Source organism: Vipera berus (assembly GCF_964194415.1).
Source record: "Vipera berus genome assembly, chromosome: 7".
Taxonomy (NCBI): domain Eukaryota; kingdom Metazoa; phylum Chordata; class Lepidosauria; order Squamata; family Viperidae; genus Vipera; species Vipera berus.
The window spans coordinates 11,758,580-11,770,689 of record NC_138209.1 but is presented as its reverse complement, the minus strand read 5'-3'; the positions used below and the strand labels follow the sequence as shown (position 1 = coordinate 11,770,689).

The 12,110-nt window shown below is 35.2% G+C and overlaps 1 protein-coding gene across 2 annotated transcripts in view; it reads right to left on the bottom strand.

Annotated features, from left to right (window-relative positions):
* Positions 1 to 12,110, bottom strand: part of CDS1 (CDP-diacylglycerol synthase 1) — a 33,772-nt gene that overhangs the window by 18,835 nt on the left and 2,827 nt on the right. For both annotated transcript variants that reach the window (XM_081333054.1, XM_081333053.1), the window contains 5 exons: positions 5,075 to 5,202; positions 4,356 to 4,452; positions 3,905 to 4,002; positions 3,338 to 3,477; positions 1,248 to 1,306 (listed from right to left, as the gene is read on the bottom strand). In XM_081333054.1, the coding sequence (XP_081189180.1) occupies positions 1,248 to 1,306; positions 3,338 to 3,477; positions 3,905 to 4,002; positions 4,356 to 4,452; positions 5,075 to 5,202 (522 nt within the window). The remainder of the gene's footprint in view (positions 1 to 1,247; positions 1,307 to 3,337; positions 3,478 to 3,904; positions 4,003 to 4,355; positions 4,453 to 5,074; positions 5,203 to 12,110) is intronic.

The window sequence follows — 12,110 nt, the reverse complement described above, 5'->3', positions numbered from 1 at the left end:
AGACAGTTATGAGAACAGACATCTATAACGATATTTATATCTTCCACTTGTTAATTAAAAATGTAAAAATTAACTTAATATGAATGGCAGAATGCAAATGGAAGCTAAACCTTTTATGTTAGTTGAGCAAGCATTAAATATATTAAGATTGTTACTTCATTATACAAGTATTACAAGGGGCAGCACATTGGATTTATAATAATAATAATAATAATAATAATAATAATAATAATAATAATAATAATAATAATAATAATAATAATAATAATAATAATAATAATAAAAATAAAATCAGTCTAGATGTATACACAATTCAGAACTGGAATATTAAAAATGTTAATGATATATGACGATGAAATCATGCTATGTAACTCTGAAAAATTGTGAGTTCTACAAATTATTAATTCTTAAAATGTAATCTCCAGAGAACCAGATAAAAAGTCCATTTTTATCGATAAATTCAATGTGCTGTCCCTTGTAATACTTGTATAACGAAGTAACAATCTTAATATATTTAATGCTTACTCAACTAACATAAAAGCTTTAGTTTCCATTTGCATTCTACCAATTACTTTGCCAGATTTGACCCAGATCTTTATTAGTTTGATCTAGTGAAAATACTAAAAGAAAGGTCTTTTCCAATATAAGCACATAACCTTCAGTTCATGTTTCTAGAGAATTTTCAAACTCCTAACTTAATTGAAATGGCCATCAGTTAAAAATCACATTAGCTCTAAATAGGCTTGGACTAGACATTACCACACAATCATTTAAGATTTTGTGTCTTTACTACCAGAGATAGGATTAGGGTTACAAATCTTCAATTCCCCTGCAAAGCAGTGCTATGAGAAAATTTTCCAAGACAGCTCTTGCATTAATATACAATCACAGGATGCAAAAATTGTCAATTTCGTGTTTAAATGTTCATTCAGAACATTTAAAATACAGGCAGCTTTGCTGACTGAAGTCTATAGAAAATAGGAATCTTTGTTTGTGCTGAAAACATTGTAACATTCTTAGAATTATTGAATAATTAATGTTAGAATAATCTTCTATTTTAAGAATCTGGGATTATTCACTACTAAAGGTATCCTACTGCAATCAAATAAAATGTGGAAATAACAACATGATGTAAATAATTTTGACCTGTGTCCATGAGTCTTTAAAATTTACTTTATGAATATTTCTATTACAAAACCAAAACATGTTTTAAAAAGCTACTGAGATACCCAAAGATGGATACATACCATATAAAACTGCAAGCGATAATGTCTCTTCACCAAACTCAACACAAACATACAAAATCCTATACAAATAAAGAAAGACAGGTGTATGTTTTACAGCATTGTTCTTTTTGGGCTAAATAAATCATATCAAGTTCATCAGAAGCATTCATTATTAGTCCCTTTGTACTAAGAGCCCACACTGCAATCTATAAATATTTTGAATAAATACATTCAATACTGTGTTTCCATTATGACACACAAAAAATATGTACGTATTTGTGTCATTTCTATCATGATGTATATGATGTCACTTGTCACCATCCAAGTTTCTTTCCCCTTCAGACATTCACTAGGTCAGTTTACACACTATATAATTTAAGATAAACCACATGATTTGCAGTATGAAAACTGTAAGCAAAGATCCCATTTCTCAAGTTCTGTTAATTAATATCTGCAAATGTAACTACTTTATTCTGATTCAAAGAAGTCTTTAAAACACAGTGGCATAAATTAATTTATAATTTATTGCATCTGAAAAACTAGCCTGTTTGCGTCAAATACTTTTTAAATAGAACTCCTAGCTATTTGTTTAGCTTTGCAGAAAATATTTTTTTTAAAAAAAACCAATATTTCTAGATTGTTCTTCATCTTAAGCAGTGAGTCAGTTAATTAATGACTTTCTATAAATCATCTTCTGAAACTATAATTTTGTCCCCTATTAAAAATGCAAATTCTATCTAACATTTATTCTTCCTTATCTGTTAATAAAGCTCTGCAAATTAACATACACGTTGATGATCTGTATGTACCCCATGCAAGATTGGTAGGGAAAGACACGTAAAAGGGCAGCTTCTATCATATATAATCTACTACCCAAAATGCCCTAGAACAGGGGTGTCAAACTCAATTTCATTGAGGGCCGCATCAGCATTGCAGTTGCCCTCAGGGGGCCGGGTGGGTATGGCCTGGGTGGGTGTGGCCTACTGGGTGGGTGTGGCTAGTGTGTATGGCCTACTGGGTGGGCGTGGCCAGCTCTACATCGTTTGCATCAAGGGTGCCTATGGGGGCCTGGGCAGGAGTGGGACAGATCTGAGGGTCTCTGGCAGAAGGAGAGTCTCTGGGCCAGGGCCAAGGCGGTGGGGGCCGTTCCCTCACTGTTTCCAGGATGGCTTCACGGGCCGCATGAAACCACTTCGCGGGCCGGATCCGGCCCCCGGGCCTTGCGTTTGACATGTCTGCCCTAGAATCTCTGCAGCTACTAATACACATTTCATTTACAAAGCAGGAATGCAATTTTCGAAAATATGCAATATAATTCTGCCTGCTAGGTGACCCAGAGAATTTCTTCTTCCTTGAAAATGTTAGTGCTCTTGCTACCTAAACGCAGCTTGAAATTAAATGGAGAGGAAACTAGAGAAACCTGAGTTGTCCTGACATGTTCCTCTGACAGTTTTATTCTTCAAGAACCCATATAAAATACATAATAGGAAAAAATGATTAGTTACTTCTATTATTATTACAGTGCTACTGTTAAAATTTATGCTCTCAGGACTAAACAAAGATTGCCGTGTCTTTTCTGATCCATACTCCAATATCAGAGCTAATCTATGGTGTAAATCTTCATTAAGAATAGATGACAGGAAGAGTAACAAAAGGATTTGATAAGTCTACAATATTCACTGTAATTCTTGGATACGTATTTTGTATTACTTTCTTTTTAATCTTCAAAGGCTAGGGAGCTATGCCCAGTATTCAAAGTGTGTTTCACAAAGCATTTTGGTGCAAACAAAGAGAACCTCCTTAAAGACCAAGACATTCCCCAGAAAGCCTTGTGAAAGCAGTTGGCAAAAGCTCTTTCGGATTTTCTGCCAGCAAAACGTTTTATGTGCACCTGCATATAGAAATGTCCTTGGAGAATGCCCACGGCCACTGCTTATGTCAACTCACTTTGCAACACATGGCTATGAATGTTCTCCATTCTTCCTAATAAGTGTATTAAGGCCATATATAAGGGCCACATTTTCTATTTTGAAGAAGAGTACCAGAAGTGGAAGATTCAACAGGTTACATCACATCAAAGCACACAAAATACATTTGAGCTTTATTATTACCTGCCAGATAAAGTGTAAAAGATATAAATCGGTGGTAGCGAATTAGGAATTGAAGTTGTTCTCGTCTCTGAACAAAAGTAGCAAAGTAATCTGCTACTGTCTCACCGTAAAAGAAATAGTTCACACATAACAAGAAATACCTGCAACATACATTACAGATGAATTACTTTGTGAGATCTATATGTATTACATATAACTTGACAGAATCAAAACATTCACTCAATTGAATAAAACCCCAATATTCTGATACTGTAAAACACACCACACTATTTTAGAGGGTTGTCTAAAATAGTCATATTTTGCCCTATGAAAAATACAATTATTTAAATTAGTGTTATTTGGTATTTATCATTTGGAACACTTTATTAATTCAATTAAATTGATTTGATCCTACTGTTGAGGGGTTCTCAATAGGGTTCAGTTTAAATGCATTTAGAATGGAAGCAACACACAGTGGTTGGAAGCAGAATCATTAAATTCAAGGTTGATATTTTTCTTAGAAAGCAACCATGATAAAAGAAGTTTGGAATCAGAGCTAAAGTTTAAAAAAATCCAGTTGTTACGTACCAGCTTAATGTTCTAAACCATGGTAAGTCATAAGATCGATATACTCTGTAACCTATAGTGATGATTTCATGAAAGCACTTGACTTGTATGGTTAAGACCTGAAATAATGGAAAGGAGTAACAGAAGTTCTAACACAGGGTTTTCTAGAAGCATGAGAGATTATAAAATATTCATATGCTGTCCTTTCTAGAATTTGTACAAGTCAGTTTGTCTTAACTTAATGAAACTGAATTGTCCTTCTGCTCTTATAGAGAACCATATTATTCCAACAAAACCATGGGAATTCTGAAAATTGCCCATTCATTAATTCTGAAAATTGCCCATTCATTGCCACATTGGAAGGCACCTCTGTGCATGAACATCTTCATTCATTTTTGTTATAATTAATCCTTGGATTGTGACTTTATAGTTCCACTTAGAATTACATGAAATGTTGAGCTTTAAAACTTACAAGCAGCATCAGCATAAATGATCCCATGTATATAATAAGGGAGAAACCTGAAATCATTGCTAAAGTTAAAATTCCACGAATCCACCAGTTCTTCCATCTGAAAAAGGGGAAAAAAGTTGGTTTTACAAACTCTTATAATGTTAAGCTAATCAGTAACATTACGAACAATTAAAGTTTTGAATACAGGAATTTCTTAAAAATAAATTCAACTTCCACATGAGAACTGACAACATACATCTATCAGAAATAGGTCTACTTGTATTCAATTATCTTACTCCTAAGGAAATAACCACAGGATTCAGGCAGTTGTTCTGTTAATAAGATACATATGTGAAGTATACAATAAAACTACAGTGCATTAGAAATGCTTAACTAACTCAACATTTGTACGTAAAAGAGTGGTCTGAACTTGTTAACATGCTCACTTCCATTTAAATGGTTGCTGAAGAACCTTCTAAATAACTTATTCAAAAGCAAACTTTGCATATTTATTTATTTATTTATTTATTATTTGGATTTATATACCGCCCCTCTCCCGAAGGACTCGGGGCGGTGTACAGGGCAATTAAAACACTATATAAAACACATAATATACAAAAATTAAAATAAATTAAACCAAGTAGCCCTAAACAATAAAACACGTTCTAAAATTTAATATTTGCCTCTGACAAATATTAAGTTTAAGTTAATATCACTCCAGGCGCATCTGTCTTTCATACCTGGAAGATAAGCCAGAAAGAGTCTTTTTAAAAATTTCTGGAGTGCTGTCTGTTGCTGGAACAACTTCAGGAACTTCTAAATCATTTCTGAGGTCCAGTTCACCAATTTTTTCATCTTCATTTATATCCTAAAAAACAGAGTGCAAGACGGAAACATATTTAGCAATCTAAGCACAACATAGCAGAATTTTATTTGCACAACCAAATAAAACTGCAAGTATAACTAACATAGCTGCTTTGCCCCCCAAAATAGAAAGGATACAGTTAGATCTCCAAACTATTTAAACTGAGATAGGTAATATTGTTTTCTTCTCATTTGGAGACTGACTATAGCACAGTTTCAGTATAAAATCTTAACTGCTCACAGAATTAGGCTTTCTGGAACATGGGACTTTGTATATACATCCTTGACCCCATCAACATATAGTTGTAAGATTTACTATGGGAATCAGTAAGTTAACACATTACAGACAGAAATAACATGTGCTATTTTAATACTATATATTAGAATAACAAGAAAATGACTATGAATACATGGTTAGACAACTTTAAAATATTCTCTCAAGGCATGATTTTAAGGCTTCACAAATCTATTCTTATTTCCAAATGCATAAAAGCTTATTTCAATAAAGCAGCTGGAAGAAGTCCATAAAAGTGGATTTTAATGTTCTAAAACAAGCAACCATGACTCTTTTATTTCTTTCTTCATTCAGTGATTTTTCTAAGGTGCCTCACACCCAATGGATTGTGGGCAATAAAAAAACGTAACAGCAATATAATTAAAACAAACAATTAAAGTAAAATGTTACTGAAAAGTACCAAACCAAACTAAAAGGCAACATGGTCCTTTTGCTCAGCTTGAGCCAATGGCATAAAAAAAATGAAACTGTTTAACTGTTTATTGTGTAAAAGGGTTGCTAAATTATCATGTTAGAAACAAAAGGTACACATTTAAAATTTTCATACATATCAAAACTGAACATAAATCTCAGGTACAGTTTTAATCAATAATAAAAAATATGAAAATCAATTGGCATGTTTGTTAAATCAATTAATTTCTTCAGAATAGCTTGAGTTATGTTTTTATGCAAAAAAGGCCTGGAGGAACGTTGTCCATAGGGTCGCAATGGGTCAGACACAACTTCGCAATTAACAACAACAACAACATGTTTTTATGCAAAGAATAAGTCACATGGTTTATCAACAACTAATAATGGTGTTTTAATATTAAGATTGTTACCCTGAAATTCCAGATTTCCTTAACTTGAAGGAAGGTAAAGAAAGAGGCTATTTCATTATTCTGTTGTATATATGCAAAATATGTAATTCTGTACTGAACTATACATGTTCTTTTGAGAACTATATACTCCATAAGCCATGGTTTCTAATTGCACAGAGACTTTCTTAGCGAAGTATTGCAAAAGCTCCACTCAGAAAAATACATTACCATTTGCTGCACTTTAGTATTTGCTATGCAAAAACCATAAATTAGCAATATTTACATAATTCCACTCTTATAATGTACTAGACAACCTGTGATTTTTGTTGGGTCAAAGTTTTGGAGATATTTCCTTACCTGAATATAAAAACAGAAAGATCGTGGACAGGCAAAGGGAATGGGAACAATTTCTAACTTCCTGTCAGCTTCCCAACTGACTTTCCTTGTAGGAAGCAGGCAGGAATTGTTGGAAATGAATATCACATGGCTGTGACTGATTGTGGCGGTGAAAAGCACTGAAGCAGCCACAACTTTGCCAAATTTCAATTTCACAGAAGTCACGAGTCCCAGATTGTTGACAAATTCTCTAAATTAGCCCATTTGAGCTATGTTACCTTATTGATGCAGTTGCTGATTACAAAAAAAAAATCAAGCAACAACAAAAAATCAGACAACAAACAGAATTTTAATGGTATATAGATGTACTAATTAAAGCTTAAATCCAAAATCATACTCTTCCAATGCTCCTTATCGGAACAAATTTCTTTCTAAAAAGCCTTGTGGGAACATTTTGTCGTAAGGAATTGTACCGTCTCTTAACAACAAATAATCTTAACTTTTATAAATCAGGAATTGATTCCAAATGGGCCACATAAAAACATGTCTAATAAATAAATAGAGTTATTTCTGGATGCAAATAGCCCAAATGATGCATCATCGTGCTAAAATGTTTCAATCAACATACCTCAAATCCACTAACTTAAAAGAATGAGTACATCATCTGGAAGTCATTACTTCTGTGTAATTGAAATGTCAAGGAACTTCACACCAGTTGTAATTGCAAGGTTGTGACTGCTGTAGGATCACCATAGGCACATAATCATCACTTCTGACACTCTCTGCCAGTTTCCTACAAGCAAAATCAATGGGGATGTTGACAGGAATTCAGAAGTTCATTCTATTCCCATTGGTTTCTCTCTTTTTTTGTCCATCTATAGTTATTCTGTTTATCAGTTAGATAAGGAAATATCTCTGAAAGGATAACCTTATCCTTATCTATTCCAACAAGGATAACCTTATCTTAACTTATCTATTCCAACAAGCCGGCCTGGCCTGATGGATTTGGGTTTTACAATTTTTCTCACTCTGTTGCTTTATTGTATTCTTGCTTTATTGCTCTGTACACCGCTCTGAGTCCTCCGGGAGAAGGGTGGTATATAAAACAAATAAATAAATAAAATAAATACGGTAAATAACCTAATAGGTGGTTGTCTAGTAACTAAGTAATATAATTAGTACTATTAATAGCAATTGAGAAATAGTTAAGAGCACAGAATAAATGGAGATGAGAAAATTTAAATGTTGTCCTATAGCTACATAGCAGTCAAGGAAAAATCACTAGATGTGTATCACCAAAAAAAGATGTTTGATTAGATGCACTGCACTACTGGTACATCAGATTTATACAATTTGCAAATGCTGTTAGTTTAAGGGGGAAAATATTACTTTACTACAAGTTAAGACAACTTAAGCCTCTCTGACTCTGGGGTTGAGGATAAGATAAAAGAAAATTACAAAAAAAGACATTGCCAAGGTACCATAGTTAGATGCAAGTATGGAAATTTCTTGTATATGTATTATCTCAAACAGAAGTATCCTAACATCCCAGACATCTTTACTCCACAAATCAGCACAATTCAAACTAAAAAGTCATTTATAAGGTTTGGGGGAATATGCAGGGCAACCTTTAAGAGGGGATGTAACAAGAAGAAGAAATGTAAAGGGCTCTATAGGTTTTACCTAATTCACAGTAGATGGCAAAACTAAATGAATTTTTTTTATCCCATTTATATCCCGCCCTTCTCCGAAGACTCAGGGCGGCTTACAATCTAAGAAGCACAAATCAATGTGCTTAGCAATATTTTATTTTATTTTAATCCCATTTATATCCCGCCCTTCTCCGAAGACTCAGGGCGGCTTACAATCTAAGAAGCACAAATCAATGTGCTTAGCAATATTTTATTTTATTTTAATCCCATTTATATCCCGCCCTTCTCCGAAGACTCAGGGCGGCTTACAATCTAAGAAGCACAAATCAATGTGCTTAGCAATAGCCTTCATTCTATGTATATGCCTGCTTATTAGGGCTTTCGCCCCCCCCCCCGCGGCATTTTTACAAAGTCAGCTTATTGCCCCCAACAATCTGGGTCCTCATTTTACCTACCTGGGAAGGATGGAAGGCTGAGTCAACCTTGAGCCTGGTGGGACTCGAACCTGCACTAATTGCAGGCAGCTGGTGATACTTAGGGAGGCATTAGCCCACTGCTCCACCAAGGCTCTAATATAGCTTATTTATCTAAACCAGACTGTTTTCTGAAATTTCACCCATGGAATTGATTTTAAAATAAACCTAGCAAATCTCTGGATGCATAAATATAATCCTTCCTACAGTTTTATATGCATTGTAATTTACTGCATTGTAATGATCACGCAACCTATGATCATCACAGGTCTACTTCAGAAACTCAATGACACTTTGGAAGCTTCAGAATTTCACCATAAACCGCTCTGATCTGATAACTTAACTAAAGATATACTTGTGATATATATTAAATTACACTTTCAGAATCTCATGGTCCAAGAGACTTCGACAGCAACAATAGTTGAAGGATAGTTGGACTAGGGGGATATCTGATTTCTCACCCATTTAAAAAATAAATCTGTACAATAAAACTTAATTTACATCAGGAAGAACAGTAAACCAGCATTTCTCAGTTATAAATCTGTAAGTGCAGCAATTTAAAATATATCTAAAATACTTACAGTATATCATAACCTATGCCTAGACAATAGACCAATAAAGCAGTATATATTAAAAAGGTACCAAACCATTTAATTATGGGACAATAGTGGTGGCACGGCAACAAATATATCCCCCCCTCCAGTGATAATATACAAAATAATACTAGCATCAGAGGTACATAGCTCTATGAATACTGAACTGTTTGCATTTTACTTGCAACCAAAGGTGAACAATTCAAAGAGTTACCTATACTTAGTTGCTTAGTTAAGTTAGCTGGTAAAAACAGTATTGCATATGGATTCCACATCTCACCTCAAAATAAAATATTTATAGATTCCAGTTCATATTAAAAAGTAGCATAGGATCTCTCCATTCTCCATTACTTTTTATATCTTGTAGTAATAAAACTGCCAAAGAAAAATAATTCATCTATTTCCAAGTCTAATCTCAATTATATTAAAAGAATTTAAGACTTACTATTATAACTAGAATTATAATAATGCAGCTTTATTTTATATAATACTGGTTTTATTTTTTTAGGCAACAGAACTAAACATATGGTGCTCTTTTTAAAAAACATGTCTATTTAAATATGAGGAAACAACCTTAGATAAATTCACTAGGTAAAAATTTCAATTTAGTTTTTATTCCTGAGTACAAAGTGTTTTTTCCTAATCTGTTATGCCTAAAATAAATAGAAAATAGCTATTGTTCCACAAAATCAGGACAATGATATTTTGAAATTTATCTATTTTTGAGAACATTCTCAATTCACATTCAATGCTCAGTAGACTTCCAGAATATTCTGGAACCGTGAGAACTGTCCAAAAGATTCTAGAAGTGGCCAGAATTTTCAACAACTTTCTGGAATCTTTTAGAACTTTCAAGCACTTTCTGGGACTATCTGGTAGTATCCATAGAAGTATAAAAGTACAGGTGCCTTAAACCACCATTTTAGTTTGCCTAATTGCTGAGTAAGAGAATAGCAATATTTGATTTAGATAGCATCAAGAGGTGGCTTGCACTCAGCAGATGCAGTTTACTACATGTTTGGACAATTTATTAAGACAAGAGTGAAAAAGTACTCTATAAAAGCATCTGTTAAGATATGCAAGGCCTACAAATACTTCAGCATGCCTGCTGGGGATCAAGATAAGCCCAGTACCACATTTCACATGCAAACACAGCAGCAAAACTCTTGAAGGTAAGATGAACAATTGCTGCTCACTAGATGGAATTTCAGTGATTTATTACAATTTATTTATTTATTTATTCGGTTTATATACCGCCCTATTCCCAAAGGACTCAGGGCGGTTTACAAGGCAAAATTTAAAAACAATCCAATATAAAATTAAAATAAATTAAATTAAGTCTAGCCACAAAATTAAACCACAATTTAAAAACATTAAACCCCTCAGTCCAGACCAGATAGCTCAAAGAGCCAGGTTTTTAGGTCCCGGCGAAATGAACGAAGGTCGGGGGCAGTCCGGAGTTCCGTTGGCAGTTGATTCCATAGGGCAGGCGTGCCCACAGAGAATGCCCTCCCCCTGTGGATCGCCCATCGGCAATCCTTGACCGGTGGTACCCTGAGGAGGCCCTCCCTGTGGGAGCGCACAGGACGATGGGAAATTGACGCTGGCAGCAGTTGCTCCCTTAGATAATCCGGGCCCATGCCATTTAGGACTTTATAGGTCATCACCAGCACCTTGAATCTCACCCGGAGGGCAACCGGAAGCCAATGCAGCTCGCGGAGAAGAGGTGTTACATGGGAGTATCGGGAGACTCCCATCACAACTCGCGCGGCTGCATTCTGCACCAGCTGAAGCCTCCGAGTGGTCCTCAGGGGCAGCCCCATGTAGAGAGCATTGCAGTAGTCTAGCCGGGAGGTCACAAGCACATGGGTGACTGTGCGTAGGGCATCTCGGTCCAGATAGGGCCGTAACTGGCGCACCAGGCGAACCTGGGCAAAAGAGTTGCAATGAAGAAAATTTTCACTATTTTCAATGTTCTAGGAAAATACAGGCTACAATATATATTGTGCCCTATGGTAATATAATCTTGCACAAAATTAGATGTGTGAAATACCATTTTTAAAAAATATACGCACTTCTGCTATGTTTACAAGCTGGTACAAAGGAGAAAAGAGAGTAATGAAGTTTGCTATTCCAAGTATTTGGTGGAAACCAACTGACTACTCAAGCAACTGCTACTTCTGCATGGTGGACCCTTCCAAAAGTCAAACTGGCAAAAGCGCGCTTCCTATCATGTATCCAGACATTCCTTCATCCATACCACACTCCAGAGACTAATCAGCCATGTTCAAGAGTGAGAAGCATGTCAAACAGCGAGGAAAATATTGCACATATAGATTACAATTTCACAGATGCAGCTGAGGAGAAAAAGCCATACTTCCTCAATCAGAAAGACCTCAACTATCTGATCAGAGACCTTGGTCTTACCAAGTCCCATGCTGAGCTTTTGACAAGGAGTGGAACTTGCTGGATGAAAGGGTGCATGTCATAGATCAGGCAAAGTGTCATCAATTTTTTTTCCAACTTCTTCAGTCGGCAAGATTGGCTGTGCTTCTGCAACAATGTGCCCAGTCTTTTCGAGGCTATAGGAATCACCTGCAACCTAAGTAAATGCCGCCATATTCATCCAGAAGCCTCAAAGCTGTGCTGCTTCATAATGGGAAAAAATACCCGTCTCTTCTTAGGTTCACTCTATGCACCTCAAAGAGGACAACACCAGTGTCAAGATGTTGCTGAGTGCCTTGAAGAATGATGACTATGGCT